The sequence below is a fragment of the Cervus canadensis genome, chromosome 9, assembly GCF_019320065.1.
Source record: "Cervus canadensis isolate Bull #8, Minnesota chromosome 9, ASM1932006v1, whole genome shotgun sequence".
Classification (NCBI taxonomy): Eukaryota; Metazoa; Chordata; class Mammalia; order Artiodactyla; family Cervidae; genus Cervus; species Cervus canadensis.
Genome location: NC_057394.1, coordinates 83,095,120 through 83,116,609, shown reverse-complemented (window position 1 = coordinate 83,116,609; position 21,490 = coordinate 83,095,120). Strand labels below are relative to the sequence as shown.

General features: G+C 37.2%; 1 protein-coding gene across 3 annotated transcripts in view; it reads right to left on the bottom strand.

Moving 5' to 3' along the window:
* Nucleotides 1-61: 61 nt before the first annotated feature.
* ZDHHC20 (zinc finger DHHC-type palmitoyltransferase 20) overlaps nucleotides 62-21,490 on the bottom strand; it is a 57,835-nt gene continuing 36,406 nt past the window's right edge. The window contains exons 6-13 of one of the 3 annotated variants that reach the window (XM_043477619.1): nucleotides 20,609-20,641; nucleotides 19,888-20,008; nucleotides 11,897-12,029; nucleotides 11,396-11,522; nucleotides 7,709-7,798; nucleotides 6,213-6,328; nucleotides 4,859-4,936; nucleotides 62-3,551 (exon numbers count right to left, since the gene is read on the bottom strand). In XM_043477619.1, the coding sequence (XP_043333554.1) occupies nucleotides 4,899-4,936; nucleotides 6,213-6,328; nucleotides 7,709-7,798; nucleotides 11,396-11,522; nucleotides 11,897-12,029; nucleotides 19,888-20,008; nucleotides 20,609-20,641 (658 nt within the window). In that variant the 3' untranslated portion in view covers nucleotides 62-3,551; nucleotides 4,859-4,898. Of the gene's footprint in view, nucleotides 3,552-4,858; nucleotides 4,937-6,212; nucleotides 6,329-6,679; nucleotides 6,725-7,708; nucleotides 7,799-11,395; nucleotides 11,523-11,896; nucleotides 12,030-19,887; nucleotides 20,009-20,608; nucleotides 20,642-21,490 lie in introns of those variants that run through there. The other 2 variants (XM_043477620.1, XM_043477621.1) reach the window with 2 other exon arrangements.

The window sequence follows — 21,490 nt, the reverse complement described above, 5'->3', positions numbered from 1 at the left end:
GCAAAAATCATAGCTGTTCTTTCATTTTGTAAATACCAGTTTATAACAATAACAACAACTGTTCAAATACAGGACTTTATTTATTAATAAAGTAAATCATCGTCATGATTTCGGGAGAAAAGTTTTAAAATGTTCAACCTTCATATTAATGTAGGTTAGGCCACCCAAAGACAAAGCAAAGATATCAAAGTCATGGTCCAGGGTTACACTCACGAGAAACAAATACAAGACTTATGGGACTTGATAAGTACAAAGAAAGTAAACTGTATTCCAAATTCATTTATATAAAAACATTAAAGATCACCTTAAAATAGTGTCCATCTTATGGGCATAGACTTATCTGCAATCGTACAAATATGATAAACTCAGCTAATCGCTTTCTGAAGCTTTTAATACAAATACAGTTCCTTGCTGCTTTATGCAACTCAACAAAATATAAAGTGAAGTTGTTAGAAAAATATGGACCTTTCTGAATCTATATTGCATTTTAAATTTAAATTGGAAAATACAGTTCACATATGAAACATGATTTCAGGTTTACATATTAGCTGTATCATAGAATATTAAATATGGTCTTTATTTTGGCTGAAATGCAAAAATATGGTTAATTTCTCAACAGGTTAGTTAAAAATACTTTGCATTGATAGCAGTGCTAGTCCTAGAACAACATGTAAGCAAAACATTTGTAAATCATTTGTCTTCAGCGCTGCAAATATGCAGATCCTAACACTAAGCCCTTATATGCATCTGCTTTAAAGATGATGGAAGGGAATCTCACATAACTGAAAATCTGTAATTTAAGCAATGGGATAAACAGTCAAAATCTGCTTTCAACAGAAATAAAATTCAAGTAAACATTGCATATTTGATTTAAGCTAAGTTCAATTAACTTAGGACACGTTGGGTCATAACCACTAAATATGTAAAAGGATTTTAAAAACTCTTCCATATGCAAAGATGAAACTGCTTTTGTAAGCGGTGCAAGTTTAGTGACCACTAAGTTGCAGCTGCTCTTTGGTTTGGCACAGTGACAGTGGTCAGATGTCTCAGGTACTGAATATTCAAGTCAGTTCGTACCCAGGTAAAACCAAGTTTCCTGTCTTAATTTGTTTTTAATGGCAATGGCAAGACCTGAAATTCAACTTTACTTTCCTTAAATATCACAACTGTTTAAGTGCTTGAAGCAACAAAGATCCTACTAATACATTTTGACAGGACTTCATTTTGACCATTTTACCCCACAGGTTGGCAGCACTGATCGGTAGCAGCTGAAATACCACAGAGACAGCCTTTCCTTGGTTCCCATCCCACTGCAGGCTCTTGCTGAATAGTCATTAACATGTACGAATAAACTTGGTCAATTATTTAAAATGTGGCAGATGTTGGCCATAAATTAATTAAACCAAAGGTAACAAAGGCTTTAGCTGAAAATTTCTGAAAAGGTGTATACTATGTTATCAAAAAAGATGATGTTAAATGACAGAAATTGAAAGAACTGAAAAAGACAAAAACACCAAAAATCACTGAGATAGGTTAAGGGGAAAATTAAGTTTCCTCAGTTGTTAATCTGGTGCATGCAAATCTTTTGACTTGAATATAGAAATGTCCATATACCAGGAGGATATTTCTGAAAGCAGGCATATACGTTTAAATATTTACCATTTCCTTATAATACGCAAGCTGCCAGACTAAAGTGATGTTTCTGGTTGGAAACTGATACCCCTTAACTCTCATAAACATTTTCTAGAATCAAGATTATTAAGACTACTGTGTTGAAATAAAGGTAGAAGCCGTATTATAGTATTCCAAATTGTATTTTCAAAGCTAACTCATTCCTCTAGTTCAAAGGGGAAAAAAATTACTTCCTTTTAAAATCTAGTAATATAGCCCATGAAGTTAGACAAATCCTATAAACTAAACCTGTAGTAGATGGCTATAAAATTTATGCTACATTAGGAAATTACAGAGCTATCCCTAGTATACTGTTTGGCGTCCAAAAATATTTGCTGGGCAAATGTAAAGTAAGGTATTGTGCAGAATTATAATCAAAGAATGTTAAAGGTTGTCCCATCCAAATCATTCGTAACAGCCCCACCCCTACTCCCATTTTACAGAGAGAAAACTAACTGGGCTATTTACAGATGCTGGTTAAAATCTACCCACTTCCAGCAGCAATCAATCATTTTAGTTTTGACTAAACAGTATAAACAGGATGGTACATTGTTTCTCCTTATAGGATATGAATTCTAATCTTTAAAGTTAACGCAGCAATTTCTGTTGCGTAGATTAGACTTCAAAAGGAAAAGGGGGTAAGTGTCTAGGCAGAAAGGGGTTGCTGTTAGGAAGTCAGATTTAAAATCCTGCATATGAAAGTGAAATCCATCTCAGAATGGAAGTTTTGAATGACTGCTTAGGTGAGAATTTGTTTCTTGACAGTGGCTAGGGTTAATTGTTATACTGAACAGTTTTACCCTCCATTCAAATGCATTTTAAGTTGCTGTCTAAGCTGTTATGGGATTAATGTAAAAAGTTTCAAAGCAAATTTCAGTCTTAAAATTGAAATTTGAAAAAAAAAATTGTAATTTGAAAGTCAACTCAACAGCAGGTAACACTCTGAAAACATATTTTAACAGCTTACTTATAGCTTCTCTTTCTTTTTCCTTCTAGTCACTTCAACTCAATCCTGTATTGAGTATTTCTATAGCACATGTCCAGCTTTTCTATAGCTTTTCTATAGCATGTCCACATTTCTATAGCACATGTAACCTTTGTTTCCCTACCCATATAAATACCCACGAAAGTTCAACAAAAAAGTGCATTAAAAGCAGACACAAATAAAAAATTTCTTACACTGCCAAATTTTCTTTAAGCCTTGGGCACAAAACTACAATTGGTTTAATTAATGCTTAGAACTAAGCCTTCAATGAATTATACAAATGTGCTCCAAATGATTGTATTTAGGTATCTAAATCCCTCTGAGTGTTATTTTATAGCCAACAATAAAAAAATCTGTTAAAAATGTTGAAAAGTATAAAACAGTAACTATAAATTAGCAAACACCAATTTTTTTTTAAAAAGCAGTTATTTTCTTTCTTACACAGTACAAGCAGCAATTTGCATATTATTATTCACTTTCAGCCACCATATTGACCTAGATGTACTTCACTTAAGTTTTTAGCTTGTGTTTCTAGAGTGAAAATTTATATGGATACTAAGAAACAACTCTAATAATGTAACCCAGGTATCAAAAAAATGCATATGTCATGTTAACATGTGACCTGATAGCTCATATTATGGCATCTCATGTTATTATGAGAAAATGTTACTTCCAAAGGAAAATGAAGTCTCTTTTGTAGCTGTGAGTCAGTGCTGAACAAATGGGCTCATTTAAGATTAAGGCATCTTCCCGCTCTGGAGCAGTGCTTCTGTGGATCCAACAATCCGTACAAAGGTTTCCTTTTTTAAAAAATATATCTTCTTTTATACTTCAATTATTTCATCCCGTTGATCAGAAAACAGAAAATATCAGTCCACAATATGTTTTTGTAAACCTACAAAACCAGAGACAATTATTAAAACTTGATTTTATATTTCTGAAAATAAGATTGATTAAACAGTTCTCTGGGCTAAGGTATAAAGCTGCTAATATAACAAGAAAGGAAATACTTTAATTCTACTAATATACTCTTAATAATAATAATAAAGGTTTTTAGAAGCTGAAGACAAGGGCCAGATCACTGACTGTCTCCCTGAAGCCATCACATGAGCATTTTAATAGAGGCCGAGGCTTACACTTTTCCCTTACTGTTAACCCGGGCCTAAGCTGAGGAGACTGCTACTGGATGTCTGTGGGAATTTCGGTGAGGATTCTTAAATAGGAGCATGAGCCATCATTCCACCTATATGCAGAAGAGCAGAGCCAGGACCGGGAGCCCTGTCTGAGGAGGACCAGCTCTCCCTGGGGCAGCCGGTGACACGTGATTATCGCCTGTGGCTCAGGCTGCCCCCTGCCTGCTGGGAATCCCAACAGGGGCTGGTGATGTGCACATGGGCTCCAGGTCCTTGTAAGGAACTGAATGCTAATGACAGACACCCAGGAGGCAGCAGATGTCCCTAGGTGAGATTACAGGTAAGAACAGGACAACTGGGGTAATAGAGGTGTGCTGTCTTACACCGCTCAGTGTGTATACTTTGTTAGGCAGCAACAGGGAACCAATAACACCACACGCGGGTTTTAAAAAAACCTAACAGCTGCACGTGATGCTTCTGAGCCAGTGAGCTTAGCTTCCAACTGACACGTGCACAGCTGTCTTCTCGAGGGCTCAGTGTCCCTGCGGGTCAGTGTCAGCGTCAGCGCTGCCCTCACAAGGGCTCCTAGTCCTATTTAAGTCAACCTCCTCTGGCTACTGTTGCTGGGCACAGAGACATCACTGGCCTGGGTACTTAGCTACAGAGAACTGCTTTCTGCTGCATCTTTTACCAAGTAAATAACATCAATGAACCTCTTAAGTCTCACTCACTCTTTTCTGGATCAAATATCTTCAGCACTGGGCAAAAGTCACCTTTTCCCCTTAAATAAATTAATAAGGTACCATTTACTGAAAAGGTTAGTTGTCCATATACCAATCCTAAACAATTTTTCTTCATTTCTTCATTAATCTACCAATAAATATTTAGTAAGACTGTGCTAGGAATGGGAAGAAAACTGGGAGGTAGGCAGCTGTGACCTTTCAATCTGTCCTTAGCTATTTGATACTATAATGGAAAGAATGAGAAAGACTCAACTGCAGACTCTCTTGAGAGTATGACATGCAAATAAAGGGCAATTTTTGGAGAAATTACCTTTATACTGTCTTACCTTGCTCTTATTCAATTGGTTAGTTATGAACAAGTGGTACTCAATTTTCTATTGCCACTGTTACATGGTTATTTGTCCCTGTAAGCACATAATTATATATGACATGACAGAAAAAGAAGTATTAGGTTCCTAGCTAAATGTTAAAATTGACGATCACAGTAAAACCAAGTCTTATGTAAGCACTAAATAGGTTTCTGGTGCCAACCATCTGTCTGCTGTTAGAACCCAGAAGGAAGGAAAGCAGTGCTAAGATTTGCAAGTCTGGTTTTCACACTAGGTGAAAATGTCCACTGGCTCTAAAGATGTTTAGCAGCAGTCATTTCAAGTCCAAAAACCTGATTTTCCCTTGACTTCATACTGAGGGGCAAATAACCTGGATGAAGGCCTTAATGATGATCAGATAAGAGAATTTAAATGCTGCTGAAAGCCAAAACAGTAAGAAGTCAGAAATTCTGACAATAAGTTTTCAAGTTTTAGGCTCTTTCTTACAGTTAGTTACAAATTGATTGTTAGTTACAAATGGTTCTGAATGTCCAAACCATTTTCCTAGAGTGCAAACAGAATATTATTACTAGTGTTATTAAGAACCACAGACATGTATAAAGCTAGTAAATGGTCAGACTACCTATTACAAACCCAGGCCTGACTCAAAATCCCACTTCTATCTTACCAACTGTTCTAGAACGTATCCACAAATTCATGAAATGATTAAGAGTCATCACTAAAAGGTTAAAATATACTCAGTGAACTCTTTTTATACTAAGAAAAGACAGCCAAAGAGTACAAGGCATTCCAAAATTATTATCTTTTCAGGGACTTCCCTCAGCGTCCAGTGGTTAAAGACTTCACCTCCCAATGCAGGGGGTGCGGGTTAGATCTCTGGTCAGGGGGCTAAAATCCCACATGCCTTGTGGCCAAAAAACCAAATCAAAACAGAAGCAATCATAATGAGTTTAATAAAGACTTAAATTATTTTCAAATAAGCGAAAGCTATGACCCTAAAGAATAACACGTTGTTTAAACATTATCCAGAATATTGTGCCTAAACAACTTTCTACATCTGAGGTGATGAAATACATGGCTGGATAACAACAAGGAAAAACAAAAAACTGTGAACAGAAAGAAAACACTACACTTCCTCACTGAACCACTACACTTCCTCACTGAACCTTCACCTCCGTGAAAGCTCCAAGTCAACACTAACAACCCACAAAGAAGACACTTTATTAAAAAGTTTCAAATATTTTAGTATTTTAAAATATCACATAGTGTATTTTGCTTTTTCCACATTTATTAAGTCTGGTGGTTTTCATTTTAAGCAGATGAAGCAATGTTTTCAGATGACAAGCATTACCTGATCCGCCAACACCTTCTTCAGATCCACTCTCCAGCCACTGAGAGTCACTGTCCAACAGGCGGTTTTTTGATTCACTAAGCGGTTTGATAGGAAAGGGCTGATTTGAGCCAATACTGAAAGAAGAGCAAATCATTCAGTAAAGAGTTTAAGGCTCGCTAAGGGTACTTAATTAATAAGCAGCAAATTAGTATTCCTTTTCCTAAATACGTAAGGGCAACGCATGAGATCTCAGCACTCTGAAAAAACTCCATCTTCAAAAGAAAAATATGCCCCCAACCCCCGATTAAATGGCTCCCTAGACCCAAGAATCTGTACTCAGCACTGCCAATGAAAACAATTAGGCAAAAGAAAAATAGCTTCAGAGGCCAATCTGAAATGTGTTTAACGTGTTAATGTTAATCAAGAGCTGTAAGGTAGCACAGAACAGGTGAGGATCTAGGTCTGTGGCTAGGACAAAAAATTACCTGTCATTTCCCAAGTTTTCTGCTTTCTACCTCTGCAGTATAGATCTAAGGGGGAAAAATGATTCAGTGATTCAGTGCAGACTTATTTTTCTAGCTATGAGATCCAGGGAGGGAGGGAGTGGAGGAACACAAGAAGGAGGAAAAGGGAACTAATATTTTGGGGTACACACTATGGGCCAGACACTGCGCTGGGTGCTTTCATAATCGCCAGCTTCACAACAACCCTGGAAATAGGAGGAATCCTTCTTTCAAAGAGCTGGCAGTCGAGGCTCAGACTAAGTAACTTGTTCAGGCCCACAGTAAATGTTAGAGCTGTGAGGTCCCAAGGCCTTAGGTTCTAGGTTCTAAGGCCATGTTCTAACAAATGTAATCTGTGACCCCTTCTCCTCCACAGTTTATTTCTGGAGTAAATACGTTTCAAGTGTTTCACTTTGACAGAGGTACCTTTATCTTCTTTAAAATTTCATCTAAAATGAACTATTTCTCTGAATTTATGAATCAGTGTGCTTGCCATACAAACTCTGAGAAAATATCCTCTAAGATGAATAAGAAAAATCTTTGTATTTGTATTTTTGAATCCTCATTCATATTATTTTCACAGTGCAGTTAAAATCTGTTTATCAAAATAAAATGGAGAATAGTACAATGACTAACTTCTTTGAAAATAATTGATAGAAACCAACATAATCAAATCTCAGAAGAGTCTGTGTTTCCAGGAAGACGCAGCACAGGAAGGGAAGCCATGCTTCCTTCTCTGCCCAGACACTTCCAGTGACACAAGCCTGTCTTGGCCCAACTACTAACAGCAGGCATTCATTTTCTTACTCTCAAAGTGTTCCAGTTTGAATGGTTACCAAGCATATCAGCTGTATGCATACACTGACCCTCAGTTAAAAACCTGAACAGAATTTATCTTTCCTGTCTCTGCCGGCTTGTCACATTCCTACTGGATTTATCTAAGTGTAACACACACACACACATAGATTGCTTTGTAATGAATTCTGAAAAACTTAACAACAAGAAGCACACCTTCTGGCACTTTCACTTTGGTTTGAGACAGAAGCTTGCTCTGGATCCGTCCCCACAAGGCGAGTTGGAAAACTGCAGCCGTCACCCTGGCTGCATAATGAAAAATACCAGTGATAATTTAATCATGTCAAGTTAAATCAAAGTGGTCAAATTTAACATCTATTTTTCAGAAGCATGGTATAAAGAGATTACTATAACTTGTCATTTCAGAGAATTATTTCTAAGATTTCTAATTCAGAGGGTTATTAAACTTCACTGAGGAAGTAAGTCTTTCTTTTATAATTTACATGCAGTTAAAAACAATATTTTCTATGACTATTAAAATAATGATGACTACTAAAGTTATGATACTTTAAACACATAGACTCAAACATCTGGATAACTGACTTGCCTGTCACCATCACTTAAGATATCACAGATGCTCAAACTGAAATTCAAGATGTAAATTTCATATATTTATTCATTCAACAACATTCATTAAATAAATATTTACTGGATGGTTTAAGTACTATTTTAAATGCCAGGGACATATCACTGAATAAAAGAAAAGAAAATCTAAAAAAGTACAGCTATGCCTCACTTCCACATTCTTAAAACATCAAAACTATGTCCAGCAGGGAGTTCCACTTCCAGCCAAGATGGATTAATGGGAAGATGTGACCTGCTGTCAAACAGTTGACAGACAACTGTTTTCCTAAGAGGCCGCACAGAACTGCGGTGTCTAAGAGAAGTGAAGCCAGCCAAGGAGTCACAGTTTCTGCCAGAGCCTGAGCACCAGCGGGTGTGGGTAGGGAGGGGCTGTGCTGGTGAGCAGGGCAAGGTGGTCTTGCTGAACTGAGGGGACAGAGCTGAGCAAGAGGAAGATGTGCAGAGAAAGGGCTCCATCAATCTGCACAGCGCTCTACTTGAGCCTTGAGATGAATTCTCAGCCATGCGCGTGAATCTGGGAAAAGAGCAACTGCAGAGTGGAGCTGCAGCGCACGGCCAGCCTATCAGCTGTATGCATCCAGCTCTGCTGGACCCGCCAGAGCAGAGAGACGGCACTGAACACGGGGATCTGGTGGGGGGCCCAGTGGGCTCTCACCTTTGTTGTAGGATTAACTTGCCTGAGAGAAAACGCTACTCTACACCAACCTAGCAGAGGTTAAAACAAGCCTCACGAGGACTCAGCTGAAACTCAAGTAACTTGACAGTCTGCCAAAACAAAATCCAACATTCTTTAAAGGGAGACAAATTTTAAATACTCAGAATCTGAAATGTCCACTATCCAATCAAAAATTACTAGCATTAAAAAAAAAAAAGTAAACAGAAAAGGTTTAGAAATGACCATGAAAACCAGAAATATAGACTTAAATGAAGAGAAATGTAAGATATGAAGAATGAACCAGATCGAACTTCTGAAGCTGAAATATATATATATATCTAAAATCTGAAATAAAAAACCTCACTGGATGAGCTTAACAGTAGACACTACAGAAGATCAGTGAACTCACAGACATGTGACAGTAGAAACTATCCAACTTGAAGCAAAGAAAGATGGAAGAGGGAAGAGAGGGACAACAGCAACAACCAGTGGGTCTCAAGGAATGTTTTAAGAAGAACCTGAAAAGCTAGTGGGGGGAGGGCACCGGAAGAGGGAAGCAGGCAGCAAAAACAATTGAAAATTATATCAAAATTACTCAGACTTGATGGAAACTAAAATTTCATAGATCCAAGAAGTCTAATGAACTCCAAAGAGGATAAACATAGGGATAAGCAAACCACTTGTAACCAGTGATACAGTCACAGTCTTAAAGGAGCCAGAGAAGGGGAGAGACAGAGAGTAATTTACAGGCACACCTCATTTTATTGTGCTTCATTCTGCTCTTGGCAGATACTGTGATTTTTATAAATTAAAGGCTTGAGGCAACCCTGCACTGAGCAAGTCTTCCAGTGCCATTTTTTCCAACAGCATTTGCTCATTTTGCATCTCTGTGTCACATTTTGGTAATCCTTGGACTATTTCAAACCCTCCATTAGCAAAAAGATCACGACTTGCTGAAGGCTTAGATAACGATTAGCAGTGTTTAGCAATAAAATATTTTTAAATCAAAGTATGTACATTGTCCTTTTTTAAAAAAGATCTAATGTTATCAAACACTTAACAGTCTATGGTTAGTATAAATATTGCTTTCAGATGCACTGGGAAACCAAAAAATTCGTATGACTCACTCTATTGTGATATTCGCTTTACTGTGGGGGTTGGGAACCACACCCGCACTATCACTGAGGTGTGGCTGTACAAACAGTGGAATAAAGGTATTAATAACAGGGAGGCTGATTTACTGACACAAACAACACAAGCCAGAGGATAAGGGAGCGATATCTTTAAAGAAGAGAAAAAAAAAAAACAAAAAAACACACGAGCCAATAAAACCAATTGCCAACACTGAAATTTCTGTTTAGGAGAAAATAACCTTAAAAAATGAGTCTGGGTTCCAATCAGTCAAGAGTGGCCAAACCTGAATATGAGAGACAACCGATAAAGCACACAGAAGACGCTGGTGTGCTTCAAGGTGAAACAGGAAGACGGAAGGAGAAGTGAGCTGCCCACCAGTGAGCCGAGGTAGAGACCCCGCGGGCCGCAGACATGCAGCTGTGGGAAGGGGGTGGCAGGAGAAATACTTAAAGAAGTAGTGGTTAAAGGTATTTTTCCAAATTTGATGAAAGTTTAAGTTACAGATCCAAGAAGCTCAACAATCCTAAGCACAAGAATCATGAAGAAAATAACATCATTTGCATGAAACTAGTGATAAACAAATTGTATCAAACTAGAGGTAAACAAAATCTTAAAAGTGGGCAGAGAAAAAAGTCATATTACACAAATAGAAAAAAGTTAATGTCCACAAACGTCTCTTCAGAAAAAATGCAAGCAACGCCTACAATTCTATACCAAGCAAAAATGCCTTTCAAATATGAAGGCAATTGGGAATTCCCTGGAAGTCTAGTGGTTGGGACTCTGTACTTCCACAGCCAGGGCCCAGGTTCAGTCCCTGGTCAGGGAATTAAGATCCCACATGGTTTGGCAAAAAAGAAAAAGAAGGCAAATATGTCATTTCCAAACAAATAATAAGCAATACAGTTAATTAAGGGAAAAAAGAAAAAGGAACCCACAGCACTTATAAATATGGTACTTGAATTTGAAATACTTTTTCCTTTTTTATAATGACTTTTGTGTATGGATGGCCTAGGATGGCTGAAAATTTGGGAGAAAAGGAAATTAAGAATCACTTTGAGCATATATTCTCATTTAAATTTGAGGTAAAAACTGCACTATGTGTTGGGTCTTCTTTAAGATACAACGGATTATATAACCTGTACTGGAAAAATCTCTGAAGATATGGCTAATACATTCTTATGATTCTTTACTTTAAAAACTTATTTTCATTTTGAAGGATATGGAGTGATTATTATTTTCTATGAATCATCTTTTCCCCCCTAATTCTCACTCAAATACATGCCCAAACTCTCCTTTGTCCATAAAAAAATATGAAAAACAAAATACTTATGTAATCAAGATATTCTGAGTTTTCATTCTCAAGGCTCATAATGTCATAATATACTGGATTCTCTGAATCCTAAGACATGTAACCAGAGAGAGACTGTCACAGATTCCATAATATCTGAGACATGCATTTTAGAAGCTACCTTGAAAATATTGGAAGCAGCCAATATTTCTTTTCATCACCAAAGACTTGTCTCCAGTTTTTATTGCATCCAAGTGAGAAACCATTTCCATCAGCTCCATATGAAAACGTGGGTGCACGGAATGATTCTGTTTAGATATATTTAAAAAAGAAGAGTTAACCTATTTGAAAATTATAAGAGGGAAGAAAAGTACCAATTTTTTTTGCTTTATATCTGATATCAAAAACTATAAATATAATTTAAAATAAATACCATATTGTAACACTTAAAAATGAGTTTCTAAAACTTTTCTGGGAAAACATATAACCTATGAATATTTCATCACCTTTATAAAATCTACTAAAGTATGTTCAATATATCTTACATATATATATATTTAAGATATTCTATCTCTTGCAACTTCACTCATTCATTATGTATGAATTTCCTACTGTGTGTCTTATGGCACAGTTCTAAAGTTTTGGGATTCCTAAATAATTATAACTTACGTAACCTACTTACCTATGGTGGTTCTGTTTTTTCCAACTAGCCAGCAGTGGTAACTGAGAAGTGACAATACGCTGATGAAGAACATCGTAGACACAAAGAAAAGAAAAAGTACGTGGAATTTTGCTCGTGTATCTGTGAGTTCATTCTGAGAAAAGAGAAGAGAAGAATTACTTAGAGAATAGTCAACCTCTAAAATATACTCTTATTATTTGGTTCTTTTTAATGACTATTGAATTCACCAAAAAAAAAAAAAAAAAAAAAAAAAAAAAAAAAAAAAAAAAAAAAAGCCAGGTATGAGAAGTAATAAAATAAATTAGATAATACATCCAAAAGCAACATGTCCCAAAGCAGACAGCTGGTATTACCAAAGGGGCTTGCTTACATGTCAGGAAGAGTCACTTTAAAAACTGCTCTTAAATTTTAGCAACACTTTCAGTAATAAAAAGATGAACATTTTACTCAACATTTTTCTTTTACAGTTTATACATATATTTAAGCTTGCCCCCAAATCTAGCATACATGAGGGTTTTCTCCATCTAAGCTAAAATATTTGCTTGTGGTAGTTGTGTATGCTGCTAACCAGAAGCTAGCTGTGATAAAGCTCTTGTTGGACTTCCCTAGTCTCTGTTCTTGGAACAAACATACTGGGAACAGGCTAGCCCTGGAGCTGCTTCCATGCCTACCTTTAGAGTCCTTGTGCATTCCTACAGAGCCTTTCCTGGTAATTCCCAGTTCTAGTATATAAATTTGCCACAAGGTATTAGTGAATGAAAACAGCATCTCTGTTACCTATCCTAATGGTCATATTCATCTCAACGGAAGCACATATTCACCTAGAAGTGAGGATCTAGCAAGGGGAGAAGCAGCAGCCTCGGGTAGTCCCTCTCACAGTACAGGCCAACCACAGCCTCAGAGAACACGAGCTGCTCCTGTTTGACTTAAACACTGTTCATAGGCTAGTGAAGTGAAAGTGTTAGCTGCTTAGTCATGTCTGACTCTGCGAGCTCATGGACTGTAGCCTGTCAGCCTCCTCTGTCCATGGAATTCTCTAGGCAAGAAAATTGAAGTGGGTCGCCACTCCTTTCTCCAGGAGATCTTCCTAATCCAGCGATCGAACACACATCTCTTGCACTGCAGGCAGATTCTTTACCATCTGAGCCACCAGGGAAGCCAGGCTAAGTGGCACGTTTTTAGCGTTAGGTATTTCTGACACCTATCTTTTCCTCTTGTCTTCTAGAGGAAACACAACTCCTTTTAAATACAAGTGATTCTTCTACCTTCCCATCTTGCAAAGCAAATGAGTATTATACATATTCACTATAAATGTCACAAAAAAAGATGGCAAGAATGTCATGGCAATAATGTATTTTACCTTTGGACAACTCTCTGTAGATTTCCTGCGGCAAAGCTTGTACAAATAGAGACAGCGTATTAAGAAACCACTTTTTATACAAAATTATCCTGCTATTGTTGTAAACCTTTCACGTCTTGAAGGGTCACTAAGTTGTAGCTCTTTAAACGTCACTGATGACATTTTCTCAAAAAACCACAAAAGACAAGGACATTCCGCTCTCCAAGCACATTTAGGGTACACTTTACACACCCCTTCACAAAGTTTTTAAAACAGATTTGTATCCAGGAAAGAATAAAATTAATGTTGCTTAGCACATAGCTTTTTAGCAAACTTCTGATGAGCGCTTTCTAAAAATCAGACCTGGTCGCTTCTGTCCCGCCTCACTGGTGGGCAGCAGCCTTGGGAGAGGTGCCCTCACTTACCATCTGGTCTACTTCCTGCACAGCAACCTGAGGAGCCCTGAGGAAGTCAGATGGCCTCACCCCTCTCTGCTCCCCACTCTGACCCTGGAAACACCCCTGAAGGCCCTCTCCCCTGGGGACTCCTCGTGGGCTGCACCAGCCTCCCCCTGGCTCAGCCTCACGAGCCTCCTGGCACTGGCTCCTCCTCTTGGGCTTTGACTCTCTAAAGTTTACATGCTTCCTCTGAGACCTTCTTCTCTCAGATATCCACTAAGTTCCGTCCTATCTTTGTCAACTATTACCTTCTTACTGAGGCCTAACATGACATTCCATTAGTTTCAGGAGCTCAACATAACGATTTCACACACGTCTGTAACTGCAAAATGATCACGACAGTAAGTCTAGCTGACATCCAACACCACACAGTCACAGAATTTGTTTTCTTCTGAATGAGACCTTTCGAAGTCTAACTCTTAAAGACTTTCAAATATACTTACTGATTATAGTCACCATGTTGGACATTACATCTCCAGACTTATTTTGACCACCTTCACCCACTTTACCCATCCTCTATCCCATACTTCTGACAACCACCAAAATGTTCTTTTTGTCTATGAGGCTTCTTCTTCTTCTTTTTTTAATTCCACATATAAGTTAGATAATATGGTATTTTTCTCTGACTTGATTCAATTAATATAATGCCCTCGAGGTCCATCTGAGTTGTCATAAATGGCATGACTTCCTTCTTGTTTTATGGTAGAAGAATATTCCATTGCACATTTTAAAAATTTTGTTTCTTCTTGGTTGTGCTAGCTCCTTGCTGCTGTGCACGGGCTTTTCCTAGTTGCAGTGAGTGGGGGCTACTCTTCACTGCAGTACACAGGTTTCTCATTTGTGGTGGCTTCTCTGGCTGGGGAGCATAGGCTCTAGATGTGTGAGATTCAATAGCTGCAGCACATGGGCTCAGAAGTTGTGGTGCACGGGCTTAGCTGCTCGATGGCATGGAGCATGAGTCACGGATTGAACCCGTCCCCAGCATTGGCAGGCGGATTCTTATCTACTGGACTAAAAGTGCAATTCTTCACAGCATATTTATACCACAAGTTCTTCATCCACCAACGTAAACTTAAGTGTTCTCATGTCTTGGCTGTTGTAAATAACCTGTGACACAGGGGTGCAGGTATCTTTGTCAGTGTTTTCGTTTCCTCTGGATATATTCCCAGAAGCAGAGTTTCTGGATCATGTGATACGACAGTTCTAATTTTAATTTTCTGAGGACTCCTCATACCATTTTTCATAATAGCTGCACTAATTTACATTCCCACCAACACACAATGGTTCTCTTTTCTCCCCAACTTTGCCAAAACTTGTTATTTCTTGTCTTTTTGATAACAGTCATTCTAACAGGTATAAGGTGATATCTTGTTTTAAAAAAATACTTTCACTTATTTATTTGGCTGTGCCAGGTCTTAGCTGTGGGATGCAGGATCTTTAGTTGTGGCATGTGAACTCCACCCAGAATGTGGGAACAAGTTTCCTGACCAGGGATCAAACCCGGGGCCCTTGCATTGGGAGTGTGGAGTCTTAGCTATTGCAACCTACAGGGAAATACCACTGCTGTGGTTTTGACTTGCACCTCCCTGATGATTAGTAACCCTGAGCATCTTTTCTTGCATCTGTCAGCTATCTGTATGTATTCACTGGAGGAAGGTCTATTCAGACCCTCTGATCATTTTAAATCTGGTTGTTTTGTCTCATTCTTGCTATTAAGTTGTGAGTTCTTTATATATTTTGGATATTACCCCTTATCAGATACATAATTTGCAAATATTTTCTTCCATCCAGTAGGCTTTTTATTTTGTTGATAGTTGCCTTTTCTGTACAGAAGCTTTCAGTTTGATGTGGTCTCACTTGTTGAGTTTTCCTTTTGTGGCTTTTATGTTTGGTGTCAAATCCAAACAACTCACTGCCAAGGCTGATGTCAAGGAGCTTGCTCCCGTGTCTTCTAGGTTTATGATTTCAGCTTTCACGTTCAAGTCTTTAGGAGCTGATTTTTGTCCATGATGGAGGATTAATGCTTAGCTTCATTATTCCACATGTGGCTGTACAGGTGTTCCAACACGATTTACTGAACAGACTTTTTCCCATTGTATATTCTTGGCTCCCTGTCATAAATTAATCGATGCTTGGGTTGATTTCAGGGCTCTCTTATTCTGTTCCATTGATCTATGTGTCTGTTCTTATGCCAATAACATACTGCTTTGATTACTATAGATGTGTAATATAGGAAGCAAAATACCTCTACCTTTGTTCTTCTTTTTCAAGACTGTTTTTGTCATTTGCAGCTTTTTGTGGTTCCATACAAATTTTAGGGTTGTCCTACTTCTGGAAAAATGTTACTGGAATTTTGATGGGGATTGCAATGAATCTGCAGATTACTTTGGGTAGTATTTATATATGGTATTGATATTTTAAACAATATTAATTTTTCCAATCCATGAGCAGAGATTGTTTTTCCATTTATTTGGGTCTTCTTCAGTTGCTGTCATCAATGACTAATACTTTCCAGTGTACAGATCTTTCATCTTTCCAGTTAAAGTTATTCCAAGGTATTTTATTCTTCCTGATGTAATTGTAAATGGGACTGTTTCCTTAATTTCTCTTTCTAAAAATTTGTTATTAGTGTACAGAGATGCAACTGATTTTTGTACATTGGTTTTGTATCATACGACTTCAATGAACTTGCTTATTAGCTAACAGGTTTTTTTTTTGGTAGCATCTTTAGGATTTTCTAACATAATATGTCCTCTGCACACAGAGACAGCTTTACTTCTTCCTTTCATATTTGGATGCATTTTATTTCTTTTTCTTGCCTAACTGCTCTGGCTAAGACCTTCCGTACTATGTTGAATAAAAGTGGCAAGACTAGGTATCCTGGTTTAGTTCCTGATATGAGAAGAAAGCTTTCAGCTTTTCACCACTGAGTACGATGTCAGCTGTAGGCTTGTCAATATATGGCCATTAAACTGAGGTACGTCCCCGCTACACTCACTTTGTTGACAGTTTTTACCTTAAGTAGATGTTGAATTTTATCAAATGCTTTTTATGCATCTATTGAGATGATCCTATAATTTTTATCCTTCATTTTGTTAATGTGGTGTGTCACACATACTGCTCTGCAGATGCTGAACCATCCTTGCATCCCTGGAATAAATCTTACTTGATCAGGGTGCATGTGGTCCTTTTAATGTATTGTTGAATCAGGCTTGTTAATATTTTATTGAGAATTTTAAAAAATCTATGTTCAATGGGGATTTTGGCCTGCAATTTTCTTGTGGTGACCTCGTCTGGTTTTGGTATTAGGATAATATTGACCTTATAAAATGAGCCTGGAGGTGTTCTCTTGTCTACTTTTGCAAAGAGTGTGAGTTAGATCAGTGTAGGCTGTTCACCTGTGAAGCCACAGGTCCTGGACTTTTGGAGGTTTTTGATTACTCAATTTCTTCACTATTAATCAGTCTGTTCGATTTTCTCTTCCTTCATGATTGGTCTTGGTAGGTTGTATGTTTCTAGGAATTTATCCATTTCTTCTGGGTGTCCAATTATTTGGCATATAATTGTTCATAGAAGTCCCTTTGACCCTTTGTATTTATCAGCTGTAATGTCTCCTCTTTCGAGTTCCCTCTTTCTTTTTCTTCTTGGTGAGACCAGCTGAAGGTCTCTCTATTCTTTAAGAAACCCAGCTCGTAGTTTTAGTTACCTTTTTAGTTTCTATTTCACTTATTTTCACTCTGGTCTTTGTTATTTTCTCCCTTCTATGAACTTGAAGCTTTGTTCTTTTTCTAGTTCTTTGAGGTGTAAAGTTAGGTTATTTGAGATCCTTTCTTACTTCTTTAACATAGGTTTATCTCTATAAAGTTCCCTCTTAGAACTGCTTCTGCTGCATCCCAGAACTTTTTTTATGTTGTATTTCCATTTTCATTTGTCTCAACAGTTTTTGATTCCTTCTTTGACCAAATGGTTGTTCAGCTGCATGTTGTTTAATCTAAATATATCCGTGAATTTTCCAGTTTATTTTTCTTAAAATTGATTTCCAGTTTCATACCATTGTGGTTAGAAAAGATGCTTGCTATCATTTCAATATTCCTAAAATGACAAGACATGTTTTGTGACCTAACACATGCCCTATCACAGAGGATGTCCCATGTGCACTTGAGAAGAACATGTATTCTGCTGCTTGTGGATGGAGTGCTCTGTCCATTAAGCACCTCTGGACTAAAGTGCCATTTAAGTCCAATACTTCTTTATTTCATTTTGTCTAGATGATCCATCCACTGATCAAAGGCCCTTACTGTGATCTTGCTATTTCTCCCTTTACGTTCACCCTTTATTTCTGCCTACTGTCTTGCTCTTTCATTTCTCCCTTTACTTCTGTTAATATTTACTTTATATATTTAGGTGCTCATTTGTTGGGTGCACAGATAATCTTCTCTAGGATATCCACTAACTTCCTTCAAGTCTCACTCAAATCTAATCTTCTTACTGAGGTCTACTGTGATAAATCTTTTTAGTACTATAACTTGCCCACTATACCCACCTGCCCCACACACTTGCTAAGTCCTTTACCCTGATCCACTTTTTTCCCACAGCATTTAGTTTCCAATATACAATACAACTTGCTTATTTACTATGGTTACTGTTTGTTTAGTCCTTCTCAAAAGTAAGTTCTACAAAGACAGAATTCTTTGTCTGCTTTGTACATTGATATATCCAAAGTGCCTAGAACATATGTGCCTGGCACATAGTAACTGTTGAAGAATGAAGAGAAAAGCAGACTTAAGTTATTAGTCTTTCCTTACTCATCATGAATCTTAAAAAGTTTGACAATATTTACTTTTCATTAACAAATCATTACATGCAAACACTGCTGAGGTTTCTGATAAAGAAATGTGACATTCTGTAATTTGGACGTCATTCATCTGGTTCAACCTTCACTTTATTTACCTAACTTTTCCAACCTCAGTTTACAACTCTGAAAGCTGGAATAATAAGAGCTCCTTCTGCATTAACTATATTTTCTTCTTCTCTGCAGCCTGGGATCCGAGCATCTGGATCCCAGCTGACTGGGGAGAGAGTGCCTCTCCCAGGGCTATCTATTTCTTAAAGAGACAGCAAGGAATGTACTTCTCAAACTATATACAAACTAATCGGTCCAGAGCCCACAGTCCAAAACACCTCTGGTTACTTGACTCTCACAGTTCAGTGGGCAATACTACCCTGCCCTACTCACACCAAACAAGGGACTGCCTTGGAGCCCCAGAGACCACTGAGGTTACTCAAACTAGCTGACCCTATGTGCACTTACCCTGCCTCACTGTGCCTCTCCCATGGACACTAGTGAAGGCTCTGGCCCTCGTGCCTTCCACTTCCTGAGCAACTCTGGTGCTTCCCCGTGTGGGCCTGTGTAGTGTGGTGGGAACCCTCCCTTGGAACTGTGAGTAACAAGCTATCTTTTCAGAGGTTATCACCTCCTGATCTGTCAGTTTCACCACACCTGAATAAAAATAAAACCTACATTTTAAAATACCTTCCTAGGGTTTTTAAGAAGAGTAAATACAAAAGCACCTTTTAACCACAATAACCCCCACCTTCAAAATCAAAGACTTAAATGGAGGGGAAAAAAATGCTAAAAGAAAAGTTGGATGAATATTTGTATAAATTTACAGTGACTAGAATAAAGCCAAAAATCATAATTAAAAAGTACTACTTTAAAAATATAAAACTGATTTAGTAAAAACAAAATGGAGTTATAAGACATCAATCAAAATGGGAAAACATTTGCCACTCACAATAGGAAAATGATTAATATCTACAGAGACAGGAAACAGATTAATGATTATCTGAGGCTGGGAGTTTCAATTTTATTACTGTAAAAACTTCAGTAAGTCTCATCAACTCAAATGAAAGGAACCACTTCCCTAAAATTGATAGCCCATTGTTAACAGTATGGTTGAAAACAGTCTGAGTTACTAAAAGAAACTCACTATGTCCTGTGTAATACTCATTTATTCACAAATAAACATGTATATAGGAAGGGAAATTTTAACCCCATTTGTCTTCTGAGCCATTATAAATTCTAACTGGTACAATTAAGTACATCTACTTATAATACAGAATGAAGGAATTATTTATGAAATACCATCTTAAAAAATCTTAAATATAGGTTTTAAGATAGAAAAAAGACTTACCGTCCAAAATTTTATAAAGTACTGTAAAACTGTTGTAGCCACGAAAAGGCAATATAACAGAGAGTAGAATAAAAAGAGCAGGAAGAATTTGTAATTAGAAAATCCCACACAGTTATTCACCCTAGAAGAATAAAGAAAATCACATTGTAAAAAGAAGACAAACTTAGAGAAACAAAACTAGAATGGTGTCTGCCAGGGACTTTCGGGAGGGGAGCAGGGAGCTATTTAATGGGGACAGAGTATCAGTTTTGCAAGATGAAACAGTTCTGGACACTGGTTGCAAAACAATGTGAACAGGCTTAACACTGCTGAACTTGTACACTTAAAAATGGCCAAGGTGGTAAATTTAATTTTTTTTTAAAAAATCATGATGAAAACAAATAGGACATATCAAAAAATGTAAAATCATTATAACTATAAATGGTTCATTTGAGAAGAAAGGGGTAGTGTCTTAATTGTGGATGTGAGTTTTAAATTAATTCTGTAAGAATTTGGAATTTCAATGTTAATTCTTAGTATACAATTTTTTGGGTTAATAACACCAGAATATATTTTTAAAGAAAAACATGTAAACAGAAACATAAAACTACATCAATCTTGATATCTATGAGTAATTAAATTGATCTTCAAAATTTAGGAACACTGAGATCAATCACTCTAAATAAATACCCTCCTTCCCACTTCCCCACCTCATGTCATCTCCTTTGTGTTTTATACATACCAAGGACAGTGATGGTCCATCTTAAGAATACACCTAAGAAACAAATGAGCAGAAGAAAATCCATGTAGAAAAATTCCACTAATTCTAATTTGATTTTTGGTTTTTTTGGACTTAAAATTTTCCCTTTCACAATACATCTTAGGAAAACCAACCCAGTAGAACGAGGTTAGAGACAATTTCTGTTATTTCACATAGGTAAGAGGCAGTGATTTTTCATACTGAGAATTGAGCTGAACATGGCTGGCTGCCTTGAACCACATCAAGCAACACTGTAATAATACACAGGTAAGATGCATATAGCACTTGGAACAGTAGCTAGATGTAGTTTACAGAGTCAGCTGAGGAAGACAAAAGGGAAAGTTACTTTAAACATATGCAAGTCATAATAACACAACTTTGGGAAAAAAAGTCTTCAATAAATGGGCTTGTAGGTAGTCCGTCTTCCTACAGATATATTACAATTCTATCCCATGTATAAAAACCACTGTATTTTATACTCAGAAAAAAAAAAATCCCCACATTTGTCCCTCCATCAGTATATGCAATGTATATTTGCACAAAGTTAGACAATAAGTAAGATTAAATGGCCCGCCTCACTGAAGTTCAAGGACTCACTGGGATTCCTACACTAAGAGTCTTTCTTTCAACACACCACCTTCTCACAAGAGCATAAGAGATAAAATCTTCCACATTTTAGGGGGAATAACTTCACAGGTGGTAATTGAAAGTAATATTTCTGTGGTTTGTTAGGCTTTAATACCAACATTAATAATAAAAGCAAGAAAACTGTCATGGTCTTTTTAATTCAGGAAATAAAGTTTATCTTTCTCATGGGGGTATTACTTACTTGCTCATCAATATTACATTTAAATATAAGCAGAA